Source organism: Cottoperca gobio, chromosome 17, assembly GCF_900634415.1.
Source record: "Cottoperca gobio chromosome 17, fCotGob3.1, whole genome shotgun sequence".
Taxonomy (NCBI): domain Eukaryota; kingdom Metazoa; phylum Chordata; class Actinopteri; order Perciformes; family Bovichtidae; genus Cottoperca; species Cottoperca gobio.
This window is the reverse complement of record NC_041371.1, coordinates 5,079,066-5,104,924: the sequence shown is the minus strand read 5'-3', so window position 1 is coordinate 5,104,924 and position 25,859 is coordinate 5,079,066. Positions and strand designations below refer to the sequence as shown.

General features: G+C 40.4%; 1 protein-coding gene across 2 annotated transcripts in view; it reads right to left on the bottom strand.

Annotated features, from left to right (window-relative positions):
• The window catches only part of gnal2 (guanine nucleotide binding protein (G protein), alpha activating activity polypeptide, olfactory type 2), a 47,646-nt gene that overhangs the window by 12,684 nt on the left and 9,103 nt on the right, over positions 1-25,859 (bottom strand). Inside the window, exons 1-5 of one of the 2 annotated variants that reach the window (XM_029453677.1) lie at positions 22,165-23,012; positions 21,839-21,911; positions 20,950-21,004; positions 20,662-20,781; positions 13,333-13,430 (exon numbers count right to left, since the gene is read on the bottom strand). In XM_029453677.1, the coding sequence (XP_029309537.1) occupies positions 13,333-13,430; positions 20,662-20,781; positions 20,950-21,004; positions 21,839-21,911; positions 22,165-22,303 (485 nt within the window). In that variant the 5' untranslated portion in view covers positions 22,304-23,012. Of the gene's footprint in view, positions 1-13,332; positions 13,431-20,661; positions 20,782-20,949; positions 21,005-21,838; positions 21,912-22,164; positions 23,013-25,859 lie in introns of those variants that run through there. The other variant, XM_029453676.1, reaches the window with a different exon arrangement.

The window sequence follows — 25,859 nt, the reverse complement described above, 5'->3', positions numbered from 1 at the left end:
TTGTTTCCAATCAAACTTTTCATACATACATACATACATCGTTAGCAACATTGCTAGAGCTAGCAGCCTGGCTAACGTTACTGTCCAAAGCAAGAAACAACCGTAAGAATCCCAAGGAGCTATAAACTCTGATCTCTTTGATCAAGGCAGAGTAAAACACCCGGGAGTATTAATAAGAAGGCAGGTTTTGTTAAATTCTTTTACCTAGAATGGCCTTAATACATCATCGTAGTAATCTAATATTTCAACCCGAGAACTTTTCCTTTAATGCTTTATCTGTCTTGTCTCACGCAATACACCCAGTATCCTAACAGCTGCACTAAACATCACATAACACAGACTGTCAGAGGTATATTGAGCTGGTACGGCACACAGAGCCTCGTGCAACGGTACAAAGTAAAAGGTGGCGCTGTGCAGGATCCTGGTCACCTGGTGGAAAGATCTGAGCCCGGGGTTCAACTTATCCATCCAAACAGGAACACTGTGCAGTTAGGGAGATGGATCTGAAACTAGACAAATCCATCAACGGCTCAGTGGGTACTTCCTAAATATAGGAGCAAGAACGGAGACACTCCTGAAAGTCAAACCAAATCTTGTGTAAACAAAAGTGCCTGCTTTATCTCAAGGCCGCCAATTTGCCTTCCAGGGCCGCATCAAGTCATGGTTTTGAAAGGTGTTGTATAAAAATGTGAAATACATTGTAATGCCCTTTTGTCTCTGCTCAATGTCTACGTGGACCATTACATTGCCTCTGCTTAAAATAGACTCAGCCCCCAAATTCAAGCTACAGTGGGAACACAGGGACCATGTCGGGCCTGAACCATATCCCATGTGGAGCTTCCAGCTACGGTTCTCGTAGTGAAATGGACTTATGGGTTTCTCTAAATAATGTTGAGCCCCAACATCGATACACTATCTGTCAGCTACCGAATTAGTCTGTGCCAAAAATAGAAAACTAAAATAAAAATAGTCTAATCAACAATATCGAGTAGGTTTCAATTCTCTCGCCCGTAAACAACCACAGCCTCCATGTCAAATTAAATTAGTTGTTCCGCTTGGAAGTCAACCGGTGACCCAGTGAAAATTAGCTTTTCCTCTTTTCCCCTAATCATAAGTCAATAACCAATGACTAATATCAGACAGGGGAGTCTACAGTATCAGTGCAGATAGCATGAACCAGAACTGAGCCTTGCTGGCTGAACTGGGGGGTGATTAGAAATTAACCAAATCCACAGAGCAGGAAATAAATTCTACATAAAAAAAAAAGCTAGTTATTGTAAGTCAATAAAATGTATTTCCTTTTCAAAACTAGGAAGAATGTCCATACAACATATGATAATATTATTTACTATCGGGAGACAACTACAGACTTGCTCAAATATTCCAGAATTGTTGTCGAGAAGGGTTGGGTGATATTGCAGAGTACACAATGGCCTGTAACTTTCTGACATTTCCTTTTCAACTCTTATTTTAAGATTTTAAACGTGCAGATTCTCTGCCAGAACACGAGCTGTCAAGGCCTGTGCGCTGTTTGTGTAGTTCACAAACTGGCCTCCGGGTGGCATCCCTCCGCTCCTGCTGCACACAGCCTCTCTTCCACACTGACCCTGCCTGCTTTTAGCAGCTGGGTTCCCATGGCAACCCCAGTCGGTCCATACCACTCCTCTCTCTCCCTCTCTCATTCTCTCTCTCTCTCTATCCCCCGTCTCTTCCTAAGCCAGGCCGCACTTGTATCCTTCCATTCCCAGACTCTCCCATACATTAACACAAAGCAGAGCTGTACTCTGCTAGCTTTCTACATTGTGTGTGTGTGTGTGTGTGTGTGTGTGCGCGTGTAGGCTCATGAAGACAGAGTGCCATCGTCTCAGGCACACAACCAAAAATAAGTCACATTTTCAGTAAAAGGGAGAGGAAGAGGAATGTAATGTGTGTAGTCTGCACCATCGTATGTAAAAGGGACAGAAAGTCTGTGACAACATGACAGACAAAGTGTCAGTTGTGATAAATTACATGCACACAGGGTTATAGTTGAGTTGAGAGCTGAACCGTGGGGATAATTGATAAGGATGTTACAAGTCACAGAGCAGTCAATAGGAGTCCCATGAGATGGGCCCGGTTACAGTAATGCACACTGGAAAATGACTCTTTATGTTCAAGTGGTAACTGCAAACTGTGGCGATGTTGTGACGGCTTTGTAACAACCCTCCATGGAGAAAGCAACACATCCTCTGTCCAAACCCCAAAAATAAAAAACATTAGCGGCTTTATGGGACGCAGCTAGTTAACAAATTACCAAGGTAGTTTCTTCTGTCATTTCTGTTGCAGCAGCAGATCAGAGGAAACGGATTTGGAGTTATTTGATGTGTGTGTTGGTGATTAGTGGGATATCTGTAATGAGTAGTACACTATTATTACTTTGCCTAATGAACAGGTGAAGAACAGCAGGGTCACAAGACTCACACGGGTAGTCTTGGTCTACTTGTTATTTAGTCAAATTGTATCCCCAACAAGCCAAATTCTGTCATTCCCATCCACATCTTGAAAGATATAAAGCACAAAACACACCAAAATCTTCTAAATTAGCTGTGAATGATTCTTTCCAATCAAGATTAAGTCATCTCTATTTTCTGAAAATACTGAACTACAAGTGGCACACCAAACACTTAGTCTAAGGCTACAGGTGGTGTGGGTTTCATGTGTTAGCAAAATGCTAGTGGAATCCAGTCAAAGCCCAATTAGCATCTTCTAAGTCAACAACTGTTTGTTATTTTTGACCATGAGAGTTGTATGCATTTACATGGGGACAACATACATGCAGCAGATTTATATATTTTATAGACAACAATTAATAGTTTTGTAAAGTCAGACAAATACCCATCTCAAGGTCATCAAAGTCCTTGTTTTATCGACCAACACTCAAAAACCCAAATATATGCATGTAAACAAAACAGTTACTCTGTATACAAGAATGTTCGGCATTTTTACTTCAGAAATAAATAAATAAATAAATAAAGATTTGTTATCAAATAGTTGCAGATTTATTTTCATGGTAATGGACTAATTGATTTGTGTGTCTCAGGTTTCCAGTGTCTATGCTCCAGCAGACACAGAAAGACAAATTAGCAACTTACACAAGGGAACATGCAACTACATTACGCCTTTGTTTAACCTAGCAGCTGTAAAAACACAATAGGTGCGGACTGGAATTACATTTCTAAATAAATATTGTTTTAGAGTACAGTATCACTCCGAAGAACCACAACGGCATACGAAGAGGAACCGGATGTTCCCCTGACATAACATATTGTTTTGTCAGCACACTTTAAGATGGGCTCCTTATCTATCTGGTCAGTACGGAGAAGCTGCAGAATCTCAGGTTAAGAATGCCTACAACAATAAATCATCCGACCAAACCTCCCAACCATGGCTTGTGCTGGAGCCAAATGTTTACTTAAGTTAGCCTCCGAGCTACCTCCTTCAGCCTGGCCTGATGAAACAGCCAACAGCTCAAACTGTCTAGGCAAACAAACCGCTGTGACAGAAAAAATATAAAAGCTCTCTATTAATAGCTTTGTGCCCCCCTCTGACCACATTCCACAGAAGGTGAAAGTTGAGGCTTGTTTGACTAGTGGCCGAGGTGGAAAGAGACCTTTTGCCTGGGTGTGGCTGGACACTGGTAACTGCTAGGCTCACTGCTAGCCAGCCAGGCCTAACCGGCTTCACAACCTGAGCTACAGCAGCACACAACCAGGCCAAACTCTGAGCAGGCGCTGAGGGTTTGAAAGCCCCCATGTGATACAAAGCATGCTAATGTCAATGCTAAACACAAGTGGTCATGTGCTTTTTGATGGATTTTGCATGGCTCCAAGTCTGCTGCTGCTCACTCTGATAGGCCGGCTCGGCAGCAACAGGGAGAGAGTGTGGAGCCCCATGATTAGACAGCAAAATGTCTCCTCGCGTGTCAAACCCTGCTTTGATCAATTCAGGCACCCCCCCCCCCCTCCCCCTCCCCTCTTCTCTGTCTAGCACAGTGGCAGAAATGGTTGCTGTGTGTGTGTGTGTGTGTGTGTGTGTGTGTGTGTGTGTGTGTGTGTTTGTGGTAGGGGGAGACAGAGCGAGCAGGAAAGCATATGGGTGCATTCATACACTCGCGATGATTTGTTTTATGTCAGGGCATTAAGAGAAGAGAAGGTATGGCTGGGCAGTGAGTAGTCGCTCTCACACACACACGCACACAAAACCAACACAGAGGCGTTTTGTGTCTCACCTTCTGCTACTGACCTTCCCTTTGTTTACAGCGCATTGCCGGGATACTCCCTTTGATTCGGCTGCGCACACGTGACCCTCCGCCAGTTTCTGCTCTGCAGTGCTGCTGCTAAAAATAGCCTCAGCTTGCCCTGGCTCCACAGCTAGTTTACATAAGCTCTAAGGGGGGTGGGGGTTGGGGTGGAAGGGGAGGGGGAGAAAAGGGAGCGACAGAGGGGGGAGAGAGAGGAGGGGGAGCCTCAGTGGAGAGAGAGAGAAAGAGAGAGAGAGAGACAGACAGACAGACAGACAGAGAGAGAGCGAGACAGAGAGAGGAGGAAGAGGAGGAGGGGGGGGGGGGGGGGTCTATGGACGACCATTCCACAATCTCTGAGCAGGGAACCTGCAGCGCCACTGCTGTCCTCCAGCAGTCTGTGCCTTTACACTCCTGGTCAACAGCAGGGTGTGTATGTGTATATGAGAGAGAGAGAGAGAGAGAGAGACAGAGAGACAGAGAGAGAGAGAGAGAGAGAGAGAGAGAGAGAGAGAGAGAGAGACAGAGAGAGAGAGAGAGAGAGACAGAGAGAGAGAGAGAGACAGAGAGACAGAGAGAGAGAGAGAGAGAGAGAGAGAGAGAGAGAGAGAGAGACAGAGAGAGAGAGAGAGAGAGAGAGAGAGAGAGAGAGGTATGTGTGTGTACTGTATGTGTGTGTGTAGTCAGCACACAGTAACAGACTCGCAGATATCCGCCATTCACCAGCCTCGCTCTGCGTCTCTTTCTGTCCTTTAAAATGGACGCACATTTTAACCCAAAAATAAAAATCTATTTATAGATACAATTCCCCTTCTTTAAGTGGAACATAAACTCCCATTTCTCTCTGCAGCACTGTTCATATTAAACACTCAACGTGTTCACAGACAAAAAAGGCAATTGGAGTGATTTATTTTTCATATACATTTTAAATATATTATTCAAAATGTGTATCTTTTCTTTTTTTAATGGAGCATTGCTTGCTTTCAAATGTGATCCAACTCATTGACTAAACTAAATACAGGCTGTCAGAGCCTCTGGTCTCTAGAAACAAAATAAAAACACACTGCCAGTGTAGCTAATCTTGTGACATGTAGCATGCTATGCTGGGCAGCTTTAGGCTCTCTTAACCGTTTCCAAATGCGCAGGCAGGCTGAGAGCTTTCGAAAAAAACGACATTTACAACTTCAAACTTAAAAAAAAAAAACATCCACAGTATGTTAAAATACAGCAACAGAAAAAAAAATCAACAATTAGAGTAACACTGAATTTCAAACCCTACTGTTTACACATGAAGATGTTAAATGTTGGGTTTACACACACTTTGGAAAAGGCTTCATATAGGGAACACCATGTGTTCTACAACATCCTCTCTGCTGTCGCTTTCGGGCCTCAAGAGAGGACTGAATAGATAGACAGAGCACGAGAGAGAGAGAGAGAAGAGCACGAGAGAGAGAGAGAGACAGAGCACGAGAGAGAGAGAGAGAGAGAGAGAGAGAGAGAGAGAGAGAGAGAGAGAGAGAGAGAGAGAGAGAGAGAGAGAGAGAGAGAGAGAGGAGAGAGAGAGAGAGAGAGAGAGAGAGTCCCACAGGGGGCTCTAACAACCTTAAGGACAGTGGTTTGTGTAGATGGAGTCCCACTGAGCTTCCAGTAGATCAGATGCTACAGTTCAGCTAAAAACCACTCCTTCCTTTTCCTCAGAAATGATGCACACAAACACACATCTACACACTCACTGATATATTCACACACACACACACACACACACACACACACACACACACACACACACACACACACACACACTTCCATAGTGCCTTCTTTGATTATTCCTCCTCAGTCAGCTGACAGCAGGGTCATCTGATTTTAGCAAGCACAAAGGTTTTTGTAAATCTGGATTAAGGCATTTTATGATTCTTTTTTTATAAAGAAAGTATTTATTTCTTTAACCATTGGTGTAGTTATAATTATGATGTGAATTGCGCTGTAGTAAACTTGTTAAAAAAGGCAAAGAAACTCTTCTGATTTTACCTACAGATTGTGATCGTCTTAACAAACTTTCCGCCTCAATTCAAACTGTGACTTCAGATTTCATATTCAATTTATGCAAGCCTTAAACAATACAGACCACAAAGGTTTAACACAATTTCAAATGCTGCTCTGGCTGCAGTGAGACAAACATCCCAGCCAAAAGAAATCCATTTCTTATGTGTTAAAAATATAACCAATCCGAAACAAGTTATTACAGTGAAATATAAACACACAGCACATTTCAGACATGTAAGAAGAGCCCCGTCACAATCAGCCTCGTCTGTTGGTATTATACTGTGTAACATAAAAGCAGCTAAAACATTAAGAAATGAAGTAACTTATTGGTGACAGAAAAAAAAGCAGCAGTGACATGCAGCCGGTGTATAAATATCGCTCTCCCGGGCTCTTCCGTGAACAGAAGAGGCTCCTTATTGAGGAGATCCACTGTTTGCGAAGCGTAGCCCCTCTGTTTCTGTAGGCCCTTCAGGGGCCGGGGCTGGCTGACAATGCCGGCCATTCTTAGCACTTTACTGCCCCAGATGACTGTGTCAGTGGCCCCCAGGCTGGTGACAGAGTCCCGTGACCAGCACTACACCCCAGCCCCAGCCCATGCCAAGAACCAGACCCAGCCTTGAATATGTCTATCCACAATCCCATCTCCGAGACGCCGGAGATCTGTCTCATCCCAGCTGTACCTCTCCATCCCTGTCTACACACTACATTGCATTGAATCCCGATTTATGATGATCCTTGTAAATTTAAACATTTGTGATTCATTGAGTTTCGTCAAGCAAAGAAACGAAATTGATCTTTTTAAGTTGAAATGTCCTATTTACAACCTTTGAGAACAGCAGATGAAGGATATGGAAGGTTTTGGAAATACTAGTTACATTTATTACATACATAAACAAAACTAACTCTTTTATTTGTCAGATAATGGCAACAATTAGTCGATTAATCGATTAGTCCATAAACAGAAGAGTAATAGGCAACTATTTTGATAATCACTTAATTGTTTCAGTCCCTTTTTAAAAGTTCTAAATTCTATATTCAGAGCATTATTATCGATGGATCGAGTCAATGATCAACAATACAAAAGCATCGATGCAAAGTGAAAACAATGTCACATATCGCCGTTAGCAAGCAATGCTAGCGCCGTAAGCGGTCGATAGGAGAGCGTGTGTGATGGCGAGTAATTACAATAAAGCTATGCGTAGCAGTGCAGTGTGTGTACAGTGCGTGTCTTGCTAGCCACTTGCTGATTAAAGTGAAGGGGGTTCGCCCAAGCTAGCAACAACAACAGCCCAGGCTCACTTTAGGTAGGCTGACCTTTAAAAAGGTGGAACAGCTCTATTCTCCTTTTGGTACGGCCAGCAACCAGACCTCCATGAACAGCGGTCTTAAAGAGCACAGTAAAAAAAAATAGTCGTACCATATTTCAGTTGCTTTATGCGTCGATATAAATGGGCATATGATATTGTCTCATATCGATCGCAGGCTCCTGAATCTTATCGAAATCATATTGTGGCACACTTTGTGATACAGCAAATATCGTATCGTGATGAAACTTGTGATTTACACCCCTAGTAGCAAACAATGCTAAGTAAAGATATAGTAAAGTCTACCTAAACAGGGAAACTCTCCCAGTGTAATCTGCTTTGTGTACACAGCAGGATCGGCCGCGCATGCATGTTAGTGCATGTGAGTAGTGTGTGGCTAGTTAATGGCCGCCGCTCTGCGCTCATTCAGTGGTTACAGCACATAACGCTCTCATTAACTACCACGTTGTCGGAGAAACGTAACAACTACCCTCCGGTTCCCCCTAAAGTTAACACGGTTAGCTCCATCAGCGCTATTGTCATTGCACCGTTAGCGCCGCTAACTGCTAGCCGCCGACTCAGCCACCATCACGTTGAGGGTCGTGTGGAGGCAAGCCCTCTGCTCTGTTCTGAACCTTTAATTGAGATCTATTAATTGAGAAAATAATTGGCAGATGAATAAATAGTGATAATGACTATTAGATGCTGCTCTACTGTTTTTCACTAAACGTTTTTAGCATCCTTTGTGCCATTAAAGGATTAAGAAGACAAGATGATCATTAAAAATAACGTTTTAAACACATTTCAGACTAAGAAGTTCAGATTTACCAGAGGTTCAGCATGTCAAATTGTTGTGATAAGTATTTAATTACAAGGAAGAGTCAGGACATGTTATGATTAATATCTTTTCAAAGTGTGTGATGACTACACCCATTTTCCAAACCACCCTACAAAGCCCCCACTTTTCCTCAGTATTTAATCTTTTGCCCTTCTATTTAGTCCTCATTAGGGTCAATTGCGATGGTGCCAAAAAGTGTGAATGTCTCTGGATGGCCTGAAGCAAGAACAATCTGATATTTGTCTCAATTTGAAAGGTGAGTCAGGGCCAAGTCTCATCTTCCTCTACGTTTTGAAATGTGTGTATTTGTTTGTGGTGTGATTAACATGAACTCTGGATAGGATTGTGGGGATTAATTACCGTAGAAGGATGAGCATTTAGATTGAAAACACAGGAACGTACAAAAGTATGAAAAACATTTTGAATAGGTAAAGCAAGTAGTGCTGGAACTTGCAATTATGTCTATTATCAATTAGTCTGCCACTAATTTTGTTGATTAATCAATAAAATATGTAGTCTATTTAACACCAGAAAATAGTGAAAAATTACAAAAACAATTGATTAAACCCAAAGGTGACATCTTGAAATTGTTTGTTTTGTCTGACCAATGGTCCACAACCTAAAGATATATTGACTGTACCATCACAAATGACAAAGAAAAGCTTCAACTCCTCAAAATTGATAAGCTGGAACTACGACATGTTAAGCATTTGTGTTTCAAAAATGACTTTATAGATGAAATAGTGGTAGTAAATGAGTTGCAGATTATTTTTTGTTGAACATTTCCTTCAGCTCTATATATAGCAGCGTGTCCATGTGGATTAACTATATTAATTCAGGACACATAAAAACTTTTCTTATCTGCATCACTTACTTCATACGGCCCAACACTGAAAGCATACTGGAAAACTACAATGACCACAATGCATTGTGCCTCAGACAAAAAGCATGACAATTCTTAAATAGAGAGTGGTCTTTTGACTCAAACTGATCAAATGAGGTTGTCAACTCAGTGTTTTAGAGGTATACAATATTAAGTCACAACAAATAAGTATTAAATAACAACCTCACAGCATCTAAAGCCTCATCACACCTGTACCTAACCCAGCATCAGCGCAATCTCTGTCCCAGGCCTCATTCTCCCTGCAGGAATAAACTGCTGCTGTATCGCTCAGCTCTTTTTCATAGCCTCATTTCTGCAGTTACACTCCCAAACTCCAGCTCCATCCAGGGTAACTCTCCTCTGGCCCAGCACACCAACACAGGGAGAGCTCCAGACAGCATCTAAACACTGGATAACAATCATCCACTACAGTATGAAATACCTTAGTGTATGAATTATGTCATAAATTGTGTCATATTTGCTCTGGGACTGCAACAAACAGTCAATACAGCAAAAAAAAAAAAGCAGGAGGCCTGGGAGTTCAGATTTGCGTGTGAAAAAGTGTTTGATTTTGCCATTGACACATCCAAGGCATTGCAATGGAACCAGCCCGCCGCAGCTGAAAATAGCTCATAATCAATCAACTGGCAGACACATATCTGTGCTCTTAAAACGTATAAATGTGAAATGCAGAGGGCGGATCAATGGGTGACAGGATTCCACAAGCATCAATATGGACATGCTCTTTGGCATAACAAGCGCTCGCCATCGGCCCATACTTATTTCCTGTGCCTCTGTCCAATGGGCCGTCCGGCGTTAGGCCTGCTGGAAAAAATATCTGCCAGTGTAGCAAGGTCTGTGAAGGACAACACAGATGAGATGGCAGATGTATATAATATGCCTTCACAAAATCTAAATACTACAGATAGCTATATATCTAACCAAGTTTTCTTCCGCTGTGAACTAGTTTGGTGGTTGTTACAACAATATATCTATTGTGTTTGACTGTTAGCATGTAAGGTTGCTGCCTGTCAATCTGTTCCTCCCACAAACAGCCACATGTCAGGCAACTTCCTCTTCATTTACTCTAGGTGACAGAAAGCACTCTTATCACATGTGTGATCAAGACATGGCCTACAACACAAATCTGTGGAAGTTCAGTTGAAAAAATAAGTGAGAGCAGGTGTAGAGAATAAAAAAAGTAGAAGTTGAAATGAAAGCTTCCTGTACCAAATATAAGATTATAAGAGCGGGTCGGTGCGAAGTTCAAAAGTAGCTAGCACTGAGAAGAAGCTAACAGGCGGACCCTTATAGTCTTGAACTTAAGAGAAATAGCCAAAACAACACAACATTCTCCCAACAGTGTAACGTTTGTTTAAATACAGCCCGAGTCCGAAGTTATGACCTCTGCTCCCTTCCTTTCAACCCAGTTGGCTGCTGAGGCCGTCTGCCAGCGTTTCACTACTTCCAGGATAGCCGCTGAGAACAGTTAGTGTAGTTTAGTGACCATAACAACAATAGGTGTGTGTGTGTGCGCGTGTGTGTGTGTGCGTGTGTGCCTTTACACACAGACAGGTCTGCTGCCATGTAGGACAGAGTATCTATGAATGCCCTCCGTCCACATAGTTCATACAGAGGTTAAAACTGAGAGAGGAAGTAAGTGAGAGGCCACGCAGCCTGACAAATTCCAGACATCAATCAAACACACTGACAATAGAGGCATATTGTGATGTTTCTACTGAACAGGTAGGTATTAAGATTGATTTATGCTATTTCAAGATGAATTTTTAGCACTAAATCACACATACACGCTCCTATAGACAAGGAAAAGCACATGAGCAACACAACTATCACACAACTGAACTGCCATTCAAGTAGGAAAAACACGTCTGACTTATAAAGAAAGAGCCACCAGAACAACAAGACAATTAACCACAACAAAACTGAAATCTCAGTTTGTATAGTAAACCACATAAGGCTGTAACTTATTATCATCTTTTATCTCCTTTAGACACCAGTAAAATAAATGTGTTAGCTTGACAGCAATTTATTGGCCAAACATACAACTGCTCACCAGCTGTTAACCAATCAGGAGCAGCAACGTAACAGCCAGAGAGGTGGTGATAGGAGGAGAGCAAAAAGGGCAGGAGAGGGAAGCAATCAAAAAAAATGAATGATATTGAAGGAGGAGGTAGGGAACAGGTAGGACAAACAATTTGGACTTAAAATAAAACTATTAAGCATTAGTTATTTATGATTATTTTAGTAGATTTATCATAACATCCATGCAAAAAATGCTAAGCTACTTACAACATAAGGACAGGAAGCATAGTGACCAAGTTCAAAACTAATAACCGTAGTACAAGTCACATATGAACCAGTCTATTTAAATACTGTATGCTATTCACTGTCTTCATTTTACAATGTTTACTGTCCATGACACAGTACAGCTGTATGTTCAGAGCTTCAGCAGGTTGCGAGTCTCAGTGATTTCAGTTATTACAAGATATAAAATTATTTATTTTTTCAAAATTCAGAAAACCACCACAAGGATATTAAGAAAGAAGATTTTACATGTTGATGAAACCATAATTTTACACGGTATCACGATGATACTGGTATATTGACTGAAATAAACACAAGATGCTTTTTTACATAATATTGTGCAGTCGTACTGCACACAGACACAGACTGACTCAGAGCAGCAAAGACAAACACAAGCCTTGGACTGTAACAGCTCCACCTTACAGATTCATGTGACTCTCCAACCATCACCTGACTATCTCTCTCCTTTCTATGGAAGCTGCTTTCAGGCAGGGCAACCAGAGGAAGACTTGACCCGAAGTCAAATTTATGTTCAAGGAACGGAAGACATTCAGGAAGAGAGTACAGAGACCGTTTGTCTACGTGCTTTACCATCTTTTAAATATCTCAACGTTACATGCATGTTACGCGGCAGGCTTACAGATCGCTGACAACAAGACAATATCTCCAGTCATTGATAAAGTGTGCCTTTGACCGAACCCTGAGAGATTAAGGGAGCCAACCTTTGGGACGGGAGGGGACAACTTCCAGCGGGCTGCACTCCTAAGTCTGTACCATGTACATGTCCTCATATTTACATGTGAATCCAGAGGTGAGTCAGAGAGGAAGCAGAAGGAGAGCACTGTAATCAGTGAGTCACTTTGCATATCCAAACTTCTTTTTACAGGCAAGACAGGGGCCCTCCACTGTGTAGAACTAGCACCCTACAGTGGCCCAAGTTAAAGTAGGAGCCTCCCAAACAATCTGGGGCACCGTGCAAAGAGGCATCAATCTCTGCACCTTGCCAAGCTGCAATTATCAGTATTTCCGAACAACAGTATCTAGAATGCAATTGTATTGTAAAACTCTATACAGATTGTAGCCAAAATTAAAGCATTACTCACAACTTTTGTGCAGCCTTAGAGACTGAAAGTTACTCTATCAACTCCACAGGTAGGTTGTTGCCATCACCAGCACTGAAATCCCAACTTTAACTAAAGCATCATTACATCTTTACATGTATTTACAGACGAATATTACATCAATACAATTCCAAATTCAACAGCTGGGCATTTTAATTCAGGCCAGACCAGGCTTTGCATATTGCCATGGTGAGATGTCAACACGCTGACATGAGATGATATAAGTATCATTTTCCAAAGGACAAATACAACTGCTGCTTGTCTTGCCACACCCAGAGTAAACATATCTCAGCCATATTCATATATGACATGACATGACACTGGCACACACACAACAGAGCGTTCACCTTAAACATGACACAAAGAGCACCGACAGAGCAGGGATGAGACATGCTGTATAGTGTTTTCCTCACGATATTATAGCTGCACAAATAACTGATTACGTAATGCATCCAGTTACGAAAAATCGTTTGTAAACCTGTGCGTATCCAAAGCTAAAGAAATCACACCACAAAATGTCTAATGATGTTTGAACTCACTATTGTGCACAGTCGATGAGCTGGTACTCATTGGATCTCTCAAAGCATGCCTTCACTCCTTCGTCGTCCCACAGCTTCTTTGCGTGATCAAAGAACTCCTGTGGAAAAAAGAAAAAGGCAAAAACATTAAGAAACAGACAATAACAAAAAAGACTTCACAAAGTACAATGTCATGATGGGAAGGTCAGGGGCTTTGAATTCATTCATTCATATTATACAGTTAAAGCACGCTGCACTGTGTAAACCCATCTAAAGTTACTTCAGCCTGCTTTGTGGACCTTTAGTCCACTTTTATTTATGTAAGGAAAGTATAACATGATCTCTTCCAGTGTTAGTATTAGGTGAATAAAAAGGAAGTTTACTTCATTTAGACCTACAAACAAAGGCCAAAGTCATGCCCATGTCACAGAATGTTTGCATACACACTGTAGAAAATACAGGTGAGTACAGGTAAGTATGTGTTCAGTAACTAACTAGTCTGCAGACATTTGAAAAATCTGAACTTGCGCTTTGAAAATGTGACTTAAAGTTGTTGTAACTCGTGCTGCCATGACAATGGAAATAAACTAAACACACCGAATGGGAAATTCTATTTCCCATTTTGTATTTACATTTATCCAAAGAGAACTAATTGGTCATATACAGAGCTTCATCTACACCAAGCACCACACAGATACACACAATACACACAGTGCATACACACATCCGTTGGCTGAGGACTGCTGTGTATTAGTGCGATCACAGAGGGTAGTAGAAGCTCTTACTAGTACTGTACCAAAAGTATTAGCATTTACTTAAAAGGCATGGTTCAACATTTTGGGAAACACACTGTACAATATAGGGCTGCACCAAGAAGCTTCGAAGCTTCATTTATAAGGATGACATTGAAATTCTAAATCAACATTCGAATGCTGCACAGCTTTTCTTTGCATGTCAATTCATTCCGTTTAAACTGGTATTTTTGCACAGCTGCAGATAAAGATTAGACTAGACTAATATTCTTAGTATTATACTATTTGCAGATTTGGATTACATTACAGTGGTGGCTGCGTAGGATCATTTCCGACTCGTGTGATCCAAACATTTCCAATAACTCCACAGCGTCCAAAAGTAAAAGATTGTAGACAAAGATAAGACGTTATCGTTTGCAAAAATCGACAAAAAGTGTTGTTAACGTTTAGCCTTTCAAAAAGAACATTCTCACTGTGGACAAAAAAATGTTTTCTCTTGGTGTTTGTTGTAATGTGAGGCAGGCAGGAAGTTGATTTAATAAAAAAAATCCATTGAACCACATAATTCAAATTGAGGGTTTAGTTTTATTTATAGGGTGATGATGTCATAAAACTTTCAAAAATGTTTTAATTTGGTACTAAACACATAGTAAGGATGTGTTTAGCCTAGCTTAGCATACAGACTGGAAGCAGGAGGAAACAGCTGGCCTGACTGTCTGAAGTGAGAGAAGACAACTACTAAGAAATGCTGTAGCTACTTCCTGGTGAAAGGCAGTCGGCACAGTTTTGTCAAAATGAGGTTGCCAGGTTTGGTACCGTACCATTGAGCCTGTATGGGTAACTACGCTAAAACCTGCACTCACAGACCCAATCCAGCAAACTGAGCTTTAGCCAGAGAAGCTGCACAAACATAGTGGGGGATATATAAACTGTTGTTCGTCACAAATAAGTTCCAGTATGTGACTCTCCCTAAAACCACAAATCTTTACATTTCTGTCCTGTTGTCATGTAAAAACTAGCACTTGCGAAGACTACAGTAACTTAGTTACAAATGCTCACATGATTGCTTCTTAAAGTGCTGGCCACTATTTCTTAATTTAGTTAAATTAGTTAGTTAAAATATTGCCTTTCTCATGAAAATAGAGTCACATCAAACCTAAAGTAACATCTCTCAAACTAAGTTTCTGAATGCAGCACTGAAAAAAGCTATTAAATACTATATACAGTAATGAGAGTACTGAGGGGGGGGGATTTGAGTTCTCATTCACTTCCTTGAAACAGGTTTATCAAACAGTTCCTGAATTTCAACTCATGACTTTCTGATCACAAGCTCTCTTCTCTTCTCTGTAACCTAAAGCAACACAAGGTGGTACACTTGGAAGCCATAACGTAGTTTTGATCACATTCAGTGAACATTACAGAAGCAGTTATTCTCCTAAAATATACAAATATAACTTCTCCAATCCTGCAAACTCCATCCATAGGCTGCATGATGCTGTAAATGACGAAACATGTCTCAGTGGGAGCTTTATGAGGGGAGCTCATCTTATCAATGACTTTAAAACATTTCCCAGGACTCTCTGTATGCCCTAAACAAAGATGATTGGGCTAATATCCCTGATCGCCTGCTCCTGTGCACATGTCTTTCAGAAGGGCTCCTCCTCTAGCCTGGAACCACCACATGACTCTCTGCACTCAGCGCTCTGACTGGGGAGAGGGTGAAAGTAGCCCCGAACCAGAGCAAGCGAGGGAGAAGGAGCCTGATAAATGATCACATGCGTCGGGAGATCTCCTCTCGGCAGATCCGGTGATTAAGTTCAACATGGAGGAAATCCACTGAAGTCTCACAGAGAAAGAGACGTTAATATTTGTTTACTTTTTTTGTTACAGATGAATATAGGCTCACACTTCAGGCAAAAGTTAGGAATAACCTTAACATATATGCTATCATGTTAGGGGTGTTTAAGTACATTAAAGTATGAAACATTAACCCTTTATTTTTAACCCATTTAATGTCAGTTTTACATTTACCTCCTACACTAAACTCCTGATGAACAAAGAAAATGGGACCATATTTGCTTTCTTGCCTGTATTTGCTTCCACAGTCAAACTTTCACCTCAACTAATATCTCTAAGATTCTCAGGGCTGATTACATTCTTCTGCTTTTAGTTCTGCAGGTCTCCACAATTTTCTTTACACCAGCAGACATCGAGGAGCTTGAAAACCCAAAGAAGGGCCCGACGAAGCTAGCAAGCGTTGGTACTGGATCGAGGGAGGACGAGGGGTAGAGGGTGGAAGGGGCAGAGAGGGGAAAAAAAAAAAAAGAAGCAGAGTATGGTCCTCAGGGCTCTTTTCCACAGAGGCGTGTGACACTGGGCCTTTGAATAAATGCAGTGTGTGCTGCAGTGCCCTAAAGAGGAACTGATAACACAGAAAGAGACCAGGAGGGAATTTGCTTTAACACAAGCTTATTTAACTCTTTCCTGTGCTTATCCCAGTCCACTCCCCCTCCATCACCAGATGCTGATTCTCTGGTGGCTCTGCTTGGACCAATTCTTAGTTCAGCCTAATGTTAATCAAGTTGTATGTGTGATGTAATATTTCACTTGAATCATATAGGTCAGGCTGACACAGGGAACAAAATGGCCTAAATCTGATTTGACTTAGCAAAACAAAGTTGTGGAGAAAATGGCCTGCATCTTCCATCGCGACGGGGACATTCGAATTCCTTTGGGTAAAGTTTTGAAGAGACTTTTGGTCTTAGAGCAAAATGTACAGCCACTAATCTCAAATCCCTCCATATGTAGCCAGGCGTACAACCAGCTAGCTGCTCAGCTAACCATCAACACTGCATTTATTGGATTTCACTAGAATACCCTGTTTTAGATAACGGTCACCCAGCAGAGAGAGACCTGACTTTCATGGGGTTACCTCAGTTAAAACATAAAAAGAAATAAAAAAGGAGTACAGACAAATTTAGCTATATAAAAAAAAGAGCTAAAAGCAAAAGGAGAGGGAGCAAGACTGTTCATCTTTCATAACACGGTTCCAAGAATCGGAGCAGCCCTACATGCCACCCTTTGCCCCACATCCTGGATCCTCAGGTAATACATTAAAAAAGGGAAAAACAAACTTTCAGGACTGAAGCGGTTTATTAAAAAGGAAATCACCAAAAAGCTAAAAACAAGGGAACGCTATAAAAGGTGTTACCCTTCACGGCTGTAGTGAACAACAAAAGAAGCACAAAGCAGGGCAGGTCACATTCCTTGATAGAAAGTCGTAATTATAGTTTGGTCGGCAAACTGACATCAGACAACATTTAATAAAGTTACACACTCACAGGCACTTGCTGGTGTGCACAACTTTAGCTACGGCAGGTAAAATTTAAAACCATTAATCGGTACAGTAATTCTGCACCCTAACACAAAAATAAATCAGTTCAACAATGGGTGGGGCTGGAAATAATATAAAGCTCACCTTTCACAACAAACTGTAATTCATACCTTGCCGAAAAAGCCCCAAAAACACAAGAACACACTTTTGTACACCTAATCCTGGTGGACCTTTTATTCAGAGTGTATATAAATAACATTTAGAGGTCTCAAATGCTACTCAATAGTTACAGTGACCTGCTTTTTAAGAATCCATTGGACGGGCTTACATGTAGGCTTCAACATGTCCGATGGAGGGAAAGCTACGTGGTGTAAAAACAGGGGCTCATTTGAATTTGCTCCACTTCAGTCGACGGACACTGTCGGGTGGCTAGCATAGCTACCACAGTGGCATTTGTTTTCCATTTGCATAGACGACTGTTTGTGTCGGTGCTTTCTTTTCCATGGGCCTACTGTTATCCCAGGCTACTGCAGGGAAAGCTTTTAGAAAAAGAAAAGGATGCTTTGATGATAGAGAGTACAGGAACAACTAAGAATGGCGATTTACATAATACGACAAGAGGAAAAAGATTGTCTTACAAAACTTTCCAGTCATGAAGGTGGATGCAAAAAAAAAAAAAAATCGACTTTGCATTGCTAACACTTTCAGGCCTATTTTGATGTGTGGAAGCATTAATATTAATGATCTATCTGTACAATTAACAGGACGAAATCTAATACTTAAACTACCTCAGAGTGGCTGCAGAACTTTTCTTTTCTTTCACCAAAGTACAGAGACACTGTGATTAAATTGGTTTCCGGAAATGTTCTTGAAAGAGAAAAAGATTAAAACGAGTTGGGAATGTTTCTTTGAAGAATGGCAGCCAATAAAAGCAAGTTTAATGACTCATCTCCATGGTCACCACTATGCAGTAAAGCATTTTAGTGATGTGTAAAGACTTTCATATCGTCTCAATAAGGTATGTTATGTGACAAAGTCGTTGTGAGCGTGATGACTGTATTGTGAAAATTAGCACCAACACGATTAGTTGAACAGTAATAATAAGTTGATTGAGAGAAAACATTTAGGAGCGAAAGCTAAAATGTTATGTAGTGATAGCTTTGGTTGTACCATTTTGCTCGTTTGTATGTTGGGCTGCAACTAAAGACTATTTTTATTATTAGCTAATGTGCTTAGAATTTTCTCGTTTTAATTGATTTGTCTAAAAAAAAAGAAAATACAATTTACAATGATATTTAATTGCAGTAAAATAACATTTTAGCTTGAAAAATACTTATTATTACTATTCAACTAATCGTTTTAGTGCCAATTTTCACAATACAGTCACACACACACACACACACACACACACACACACACACACACCACAAGTCATTCAGGGAAATGTAGGAAGTCAAAGATTATTGTCTACTTCTTATCATCCACGGGTATAACAACTACTAAAACGTATTGAAGTGCACTGAATATCATATTTATCGAGTAAAAGTTTCCCTTATAGATTAATACATTTGGTTCACCATGACATCATCTCTCCAAAGGTTTCCGGGTAAAACATACTTCCACTTTTCACAACGGCGCCAACAGGTGAAAGCCACAGGTTACTGATTGGCCGTGTTCCCGCGCTGCTGTATTGGGTATCATGCCTGGTGGCACTAAGTGACAATGTAGTGGTGACACTGACGGCACAAGTGAAGCCTGAGACTGATGACAAGCGCAGACACTCCAAACAGAGCCATGTTGTTCCCTTTGGCCTGGCCGGGCCTGGGAACTCAACGCCGGCTCTCCCCATGGCCCTGGCCCTCACACACACACACACACACACACACACACACACACACACAAGACAACATCTACTGCTGCCCTGTTAACACTCTAACTGTGGGCCCTGTCAGGAAATTAACACCCAAATCCTTTTAATGGATATTCTGGTGATGTTAATAAAGTTACTGAGAGCGAAGCTGGGAAACATCATGCAAAGATGTAAGATGGCAATGCAAAAACTATTCCACTTTAAGGAAAAAGCAGTGAAGTGATGTATGGATAAGACCTAAGAGCAACCAAAAGCAAAACAAAAGAAGAGTACCCTGTCCACAAGGCCTGAATATTAGCTCATTTTGAGGTCTTTTGTGGCTAAGAGATAAAACACAGATGTGAACAACTGCACAACTTGACAAAGTATTCTCTTAAGATAAAAGAAGCTCGACTGCAGCTAAAACTTATTTTCATCATCGATTTAAGTCAAAACTCTAAATTTCTTAAGGCCGAAGCTGCCACGAGTCCAAAGCTCGAAAGGTATTCTGTTTACAATAATATCAAACAAAAATATGCGACATTTCCACACACCGGAGAAGCTAGAGTATTTGGCCTTTTTGCTTGAAATATAACTTAAACAATGAATCCGTTATCAAAATAGTTCCAGAATATAGTTTGGTCGATCGACTAATCGATTACTCAACTAATAGTTTCAGATCTTAAGACAAGCTTTTGTATATTAAGAGGAAACAGTTGCCATTTTTTGTAATTGCTCAGTACTTTACGCTCAACAGGGCAATGATAGGGATCACTGTCAACTCCAATACAACCAACGGTAAAAGTGCGGATCAATACAGCAAAAAGAGACTAACCCTGTACTTGATTCATACATGATCACGTGTTAATACTTTCATTTGGTTCCCATAAAAGCCAACATTGTATCAATAACAAAACATTTAAATTCAGACCTCAGAGTCTATCTACAGCCCGGTAATTCCTGTTTTGCAGTGCTGCACAGCCCGTGTCAAACAAGGAACACTTTCGAAATGATGTCAATCATCATGTACATTTCTAACACATAACATTGCGCTATCAAATGGCTGATCACACACTGAAAAAGAATCCCATGTGCTCAAACTTGCATTCAAATCCACATACAGTACATCTGCTCCGGCTACAAGGGGAAAATCAAACCTTTGACAAGCACTTAAATCAACTAACTGTTGATTTTCATACACATTTCCATTTAAATCCTTATATCTCTCAGGGGGAAAGCAATGCCATCAATTATAGAAGCAACATCTACATTGTTGGCTATAAAACCAGAAAATGCTCTCGTCACATACCATCCAACACCCACACAAACACAAACGCACATTAGGAAAGACAAAAAAACACATATGTAGTACCACTCATATTCACATGTGCACACAAACTTTATGAACGTCTTACCTGCGAGTAGTCAAAGTCGGAGAGGGGTGCTATGCTTTTGATGTATTCGATCCTGAATTGGTCCTCTGGGTTGGCTAGCGGGACTGGGGGTATTAAAGTGCTCATCGCAGACACTATAGTCTACAAAACAGAAGTTGTGGGAGAAAAACAAAACAAAAAACAAGCATTAATAAGGATGAAAACAGGAAGAAATATCTAATTGTAAGTCTGTATAATAATAATCAGTACAACGGGGTTGCAGTAGGTGTAACAACAGAGCATTTGGGAAGCGATACAGATGAAACTCACCACTATGGCATCCTTCACGTTTTTCCGAATATCTTGGATTTTCTGTTTCTTTTCTCTGAATGGGGGAGAGAATAGATGTGTGGGGCAGTGGTTACGAAAACATCAACCAAAGCACACTACAAAATATTTGAGTTATGAGTAAGATAGGGGGTTACAGCCAGGTTAGACTCTATACTTACAACAATTATACATACAGTACAGGTGTCAAGGCTGAGAATATGTACCAGGTAACAGTTAAATGCAGCATAAGGTTCAGTAAAATGCAAAAGGAAAGTGAAAATGATGTGTTGTAGTCATGATTTCCTTCATTTTTCTTTTATCTTAAAAAAAATGCAATAGTATGCATTGTATCCTCTAAAAAAAACCCAGTCCCCAGCTTACACATACAGGGGATTTTCATACAGTTACAGGACTCTTGACATGTACTAGGCCTGTTTAAAATAGACCACTGGTAAGATCAATGCCATGCAAGGCCTTGCAGCAAAACAAATCATCAATAGGCCTGTGTCGATCACAACCTTTCACCCTCTCTCACATGAAACAGGAAACGGTGAATTATTTGGCATCTGTGTGACACTGAGATCATCACATATGTATGATAACTGTACATGTACACGAAAAAAGGAGGAAAAGGGAGAGAGAGAGAGAGAGAGAGAGAGAGAGAGAGAGAGAGAGAGAGAGAGAGAGAGAGAGAGGAGGGGGGGAAAGATATTAGCTGCTTTGCATGGGATACTGGGCCCAACAGGCGCTGCAGTGCCTGGGGAAAATCCATTCACAGGCTATATTCTGGCCTCGACAGTGTTATTCATTAGGACAGAAGCCATAAGAATGAGCATTAATATGATTTTTGAGGCGTTAATGTCGCTATTTAATATTGAATAGCACTCACTCCGCGTTGAAGCCGTTGACGTGTAGAATCCTCATCTGCTTCACAATGGTGCTTTTTCCGGACTCTCCCGCACCTTCAACCCAAAATAAATACATGAAAATGTCACTAAAATCAACACGAACAGGGACATCCAGGTTAGCGTGGACACCATACATGTTTTAGAAACGAAGCCAGTTAATTGTAGGCTCTCTGGGAGCTTCGCTTCCATCAATATCCACCCCCATGACATATTATTGCAAGCGCTGTCAAATGGGGCTACGTGTTCGGTAAACGAAAGGGATTAGCTTACATTTCAGATAGCCATCACATATAAAAACCAGCCTTACCCAGTAATAAGAGCCTGTGTGTGGCTTTATACGCTTGTCTTTCCTTTTGCAACTGTTTTTCTATCTTTTTATTAGCCTCTCGTTGTGCCTTTTCGTCGATGCGTTGATCTTCAGTCTTGCTGTTGCCCAAACAACCCATCTTCCGTCGCCCTAACCCTTCCTTGTGGAATCGTAAAAAAAATATAAAAATAAACACCCGGGTTGATTTTGTGGGTTTAAAAATAAACACAGGAATGAGTCTACTGTAAAATAAAAAAGGAAAAAAATCTCTGCGAGGCTTCTCTCCGTCGGAGGGAGGAATATGTTCCCCCGTTACAATTCCGCTTTAGCCGCAGCCAACCGTCATCCAAACCGTTTGTTAGTTTACAAACCAACGGAGAATAACGACTCGGTTTAACAAAGAAATATCAAAAATACATATAAATAAGAAGAGAGAGAGAGAGGGTTTTTCAATTTCTGGGAATCCAGTCAACTGTTCCTATCGCGTCTCCAACCCCTCTCTTCTCTCAGTATTTTTTTCTATCTGAATTTCTATCAGTATTTTCTGTCTCTTTAACTCAGCACTGCCTCTCTCTGTGGCTCCAGGAAGTAGCCGTGGACCGTGGTGGAGGTGGAAAACAAACCAGCGTTAAACTGTAACATTAACAACCCGCACTGATATAGCATTTTATAACTTGTGTGGAAAAGGGAGAGGAGCCATTCCCGATTTAGTCCGTCGCTATCCTGCTATCAAACTAATCGGCAAAGGGGTGGAAACCCGGACGCCTCTCTGTGCTGGTTTACAGAGGGGCTGGGTCTCTTCTTCTTCTTGTTGGCTTCCAGTCAGTGAGGTGGCCCTGACCCAAACTGGCAACCCATTTGCAGTGTCTGTGTGTGCACGGGGCTTTACCTATCTCTGTAGTTTACACATTTACAGGCCTGGGGGCCATCATTGTAGTCCTTGAGAGAATGAGGACTACTCGTACGTGTTGGGAGGAAGTACTCATGTCATTTACTTAAAGTAAAAGTACAGAAGTAAAAGCAACAACATGAACTTAAAGTTTTAAAAGTAAAAATACTCATTATGGAAAAAAAAAGGGCACTTTCAGAATAATAAATATTATACGCTTATCAATGTTGGAACTATTTTCAAATACTCTATATACTGCCAATACCTTAATCCATAATAATACAACATAATTTATTAGTTGATTTATATTTTTTCTGTATTAGCAATCTGAATCTGCAAAGTTAACAATGAGTAAAAAGTATAGTATTTTAAGTATAAAGGAGCATAAAATGGAAAGTTAAGTACCTCAAAATTAGTACAATACTTGAGTAAATGTACTAAGTTACATTCCACCACCAGGTAATAGCACACTTTTAAAATAGTCTACGGTTTTTCTTAAGTAGTAACAATAAAATTAACTTGCTGTATCAAAAGTAAAAGTACTCAATATGCAAAATGGCCCCTTCCAGTGGTTTATACTGTAATATAAGACATATTATACAGTCGTGGAAAGAAACTCAGTACATTTACTACTGTACTTACTTTATACATTACAGTCCTGGGGACCATCATTGTAGTCCGTGAGAGAAGGAGGACTACAAGTACGTGGTGGAGGAAGTACTCAGATCATTTACTTAAGTAAAAGTACAGAAGTACAAGCAACTAAATTAATTTAAAGTATAAAAAGTACAAGTACAGAAGTAAAAGCAACATAATGAGCTTAAAGTATCAAAACTAAAAGTAATCATTGTGAAAACAGCCCCTTTCCTGAACTATTATACATATTATACAGTTGTGAAAATTAGCTTAAGTGCATTTACTCAAGTACTGTACCTAAGTACAATTTTAATATACTTGTACTTTCTTGAGTATTTCCATTTTATGCTTCTTTACTTTTCAGATTATTAATACAAAATGTAATCACAAAATACATTTTGATGTGTTATTATAGATTTAACTTCCTGGCAGTATTGGTGGAAGAACTACAGATATTTTACTTAAATAAATGGAAAATGGTGCAATTTCAAAGGTTTAAGTGGATTTACTCAAGTACTGACCCTAAATACAATTTTGAGGTTCTTGTACTGTATATATTACGGCCTGGGGCCCATCATGGTAGTCCTTGAGAGAATGAGAAGTATAAAGTTGCATACAATTGAAATACTCAAGTAAAGTACGAGTATCCCAAAATTGTACTTAAGTAAATAATATCAGTATTATGATATGAGCGTTTTAATTTTATGCTAGATATTTTTGACACCTATAGTTTCTTTGCAGACTTAGATTTTACAAAGTTTGTAAAATATGATGAATTGTTATATTAAACTACCCACCAACTGACGGGGTCAGTGTGGTGCATGGATACTTCCACTTTTGATACTTTAAGTACATTTTGCTGATAATACTTAGGTACTTTTCCTTTGAACGCATAACTTTTATATGTAATCAAATGCTTTTACATTGTTGTATGCCGAGTTTTACTTAAAGTAAGTAAAAGTAGAGTAAAAGATCTGAGTACTTCTTCTCCCACTGCAGTAAAGACAGTAAACAAGGCGTTTCACCTAATGTGAGTCTCTATTAGGCTCCTTTGACAAACATTAAACTATCCTATAGAACACACATTCCCATCATGGGGACCCTTCATAAAGGGTTGTGAGATTCATTTAAAAAGTCAAAAATAATTATTAATAATAATAATCTTTTCAAATGTTCCTCTAAATCTTTTTTTCTTGTGGACTCAGTATAACTCTACCTCGGCAAGCCTCTAAAAATGAATCAAAATCAACAAAGTGAGAAGGAAGAATCACAAACTGCTTGGACTGCTGGTCATAACTTGTAAATACAACAGTGACAAGAGGTGGCAAGTAGACACATATTTGTTTAAGCTATAGATGCATGCAAACCATTCACAAAAATGGATTCAATCTTTCTTTTGAGTCCCTGCAAAGCTGTTCATCAGAATAGATGAATCGATAATGAAAGTAATCGTTAGTTGCAGCCCTACTAGAGACCACCACAGGACGAAGGGTTTGTCCCAGGGACCCTTCATAAGAGAGTGTGTCTGTTATTTGTCAAGACAAATGAATTCTCTTTTGTTTAAAGAGGTTATTCACCACAACAACTTCACTCTGGTAGAGCAAGTCAGGCTTTTGCCATTAAGTAGGAAACTGTCACTGTTGTGAGTATTGTCTGACATTTATGTTTAGCTTGCTGTGGTTTGCTTGAATCTAGGCCAACATGGGGTGTGGGTTTGTACAGGTTTGTCTTTACAGTAACCAAACACTGCACTTTACATGCACACTACCATTGTGTGTTATTTGTAGGTAGCAGCAGCAGATGTAGTTTCATTATCAATGTCTCTGTCAGTATGTGTGGGACAGAGAATGATGTCTTTTTTCATTCACGAGCAACTGGTAAAAGTTAGTAGGCCAGGCCTTAAGATTGAGCTAATGCTAGGCTAACATACAACACTACACTGTTGTATTCAGGTCAGAAAGAATATGACATATGTACTGTACTGTGTGCTTAAATGACAAATATTCCTAGATCACTCAAAAGCATTAGGCAACCATGAATGATCATCTGTGTAACATGTAACAAGGACCGTGCTGTTATCGTCTCCATTATGCAAACACAATGCAAATACTAGTTCAATGTAGTGAAATGAGAGCAATAAAGTCATGTGGCATGCAAATCACAACTGGAA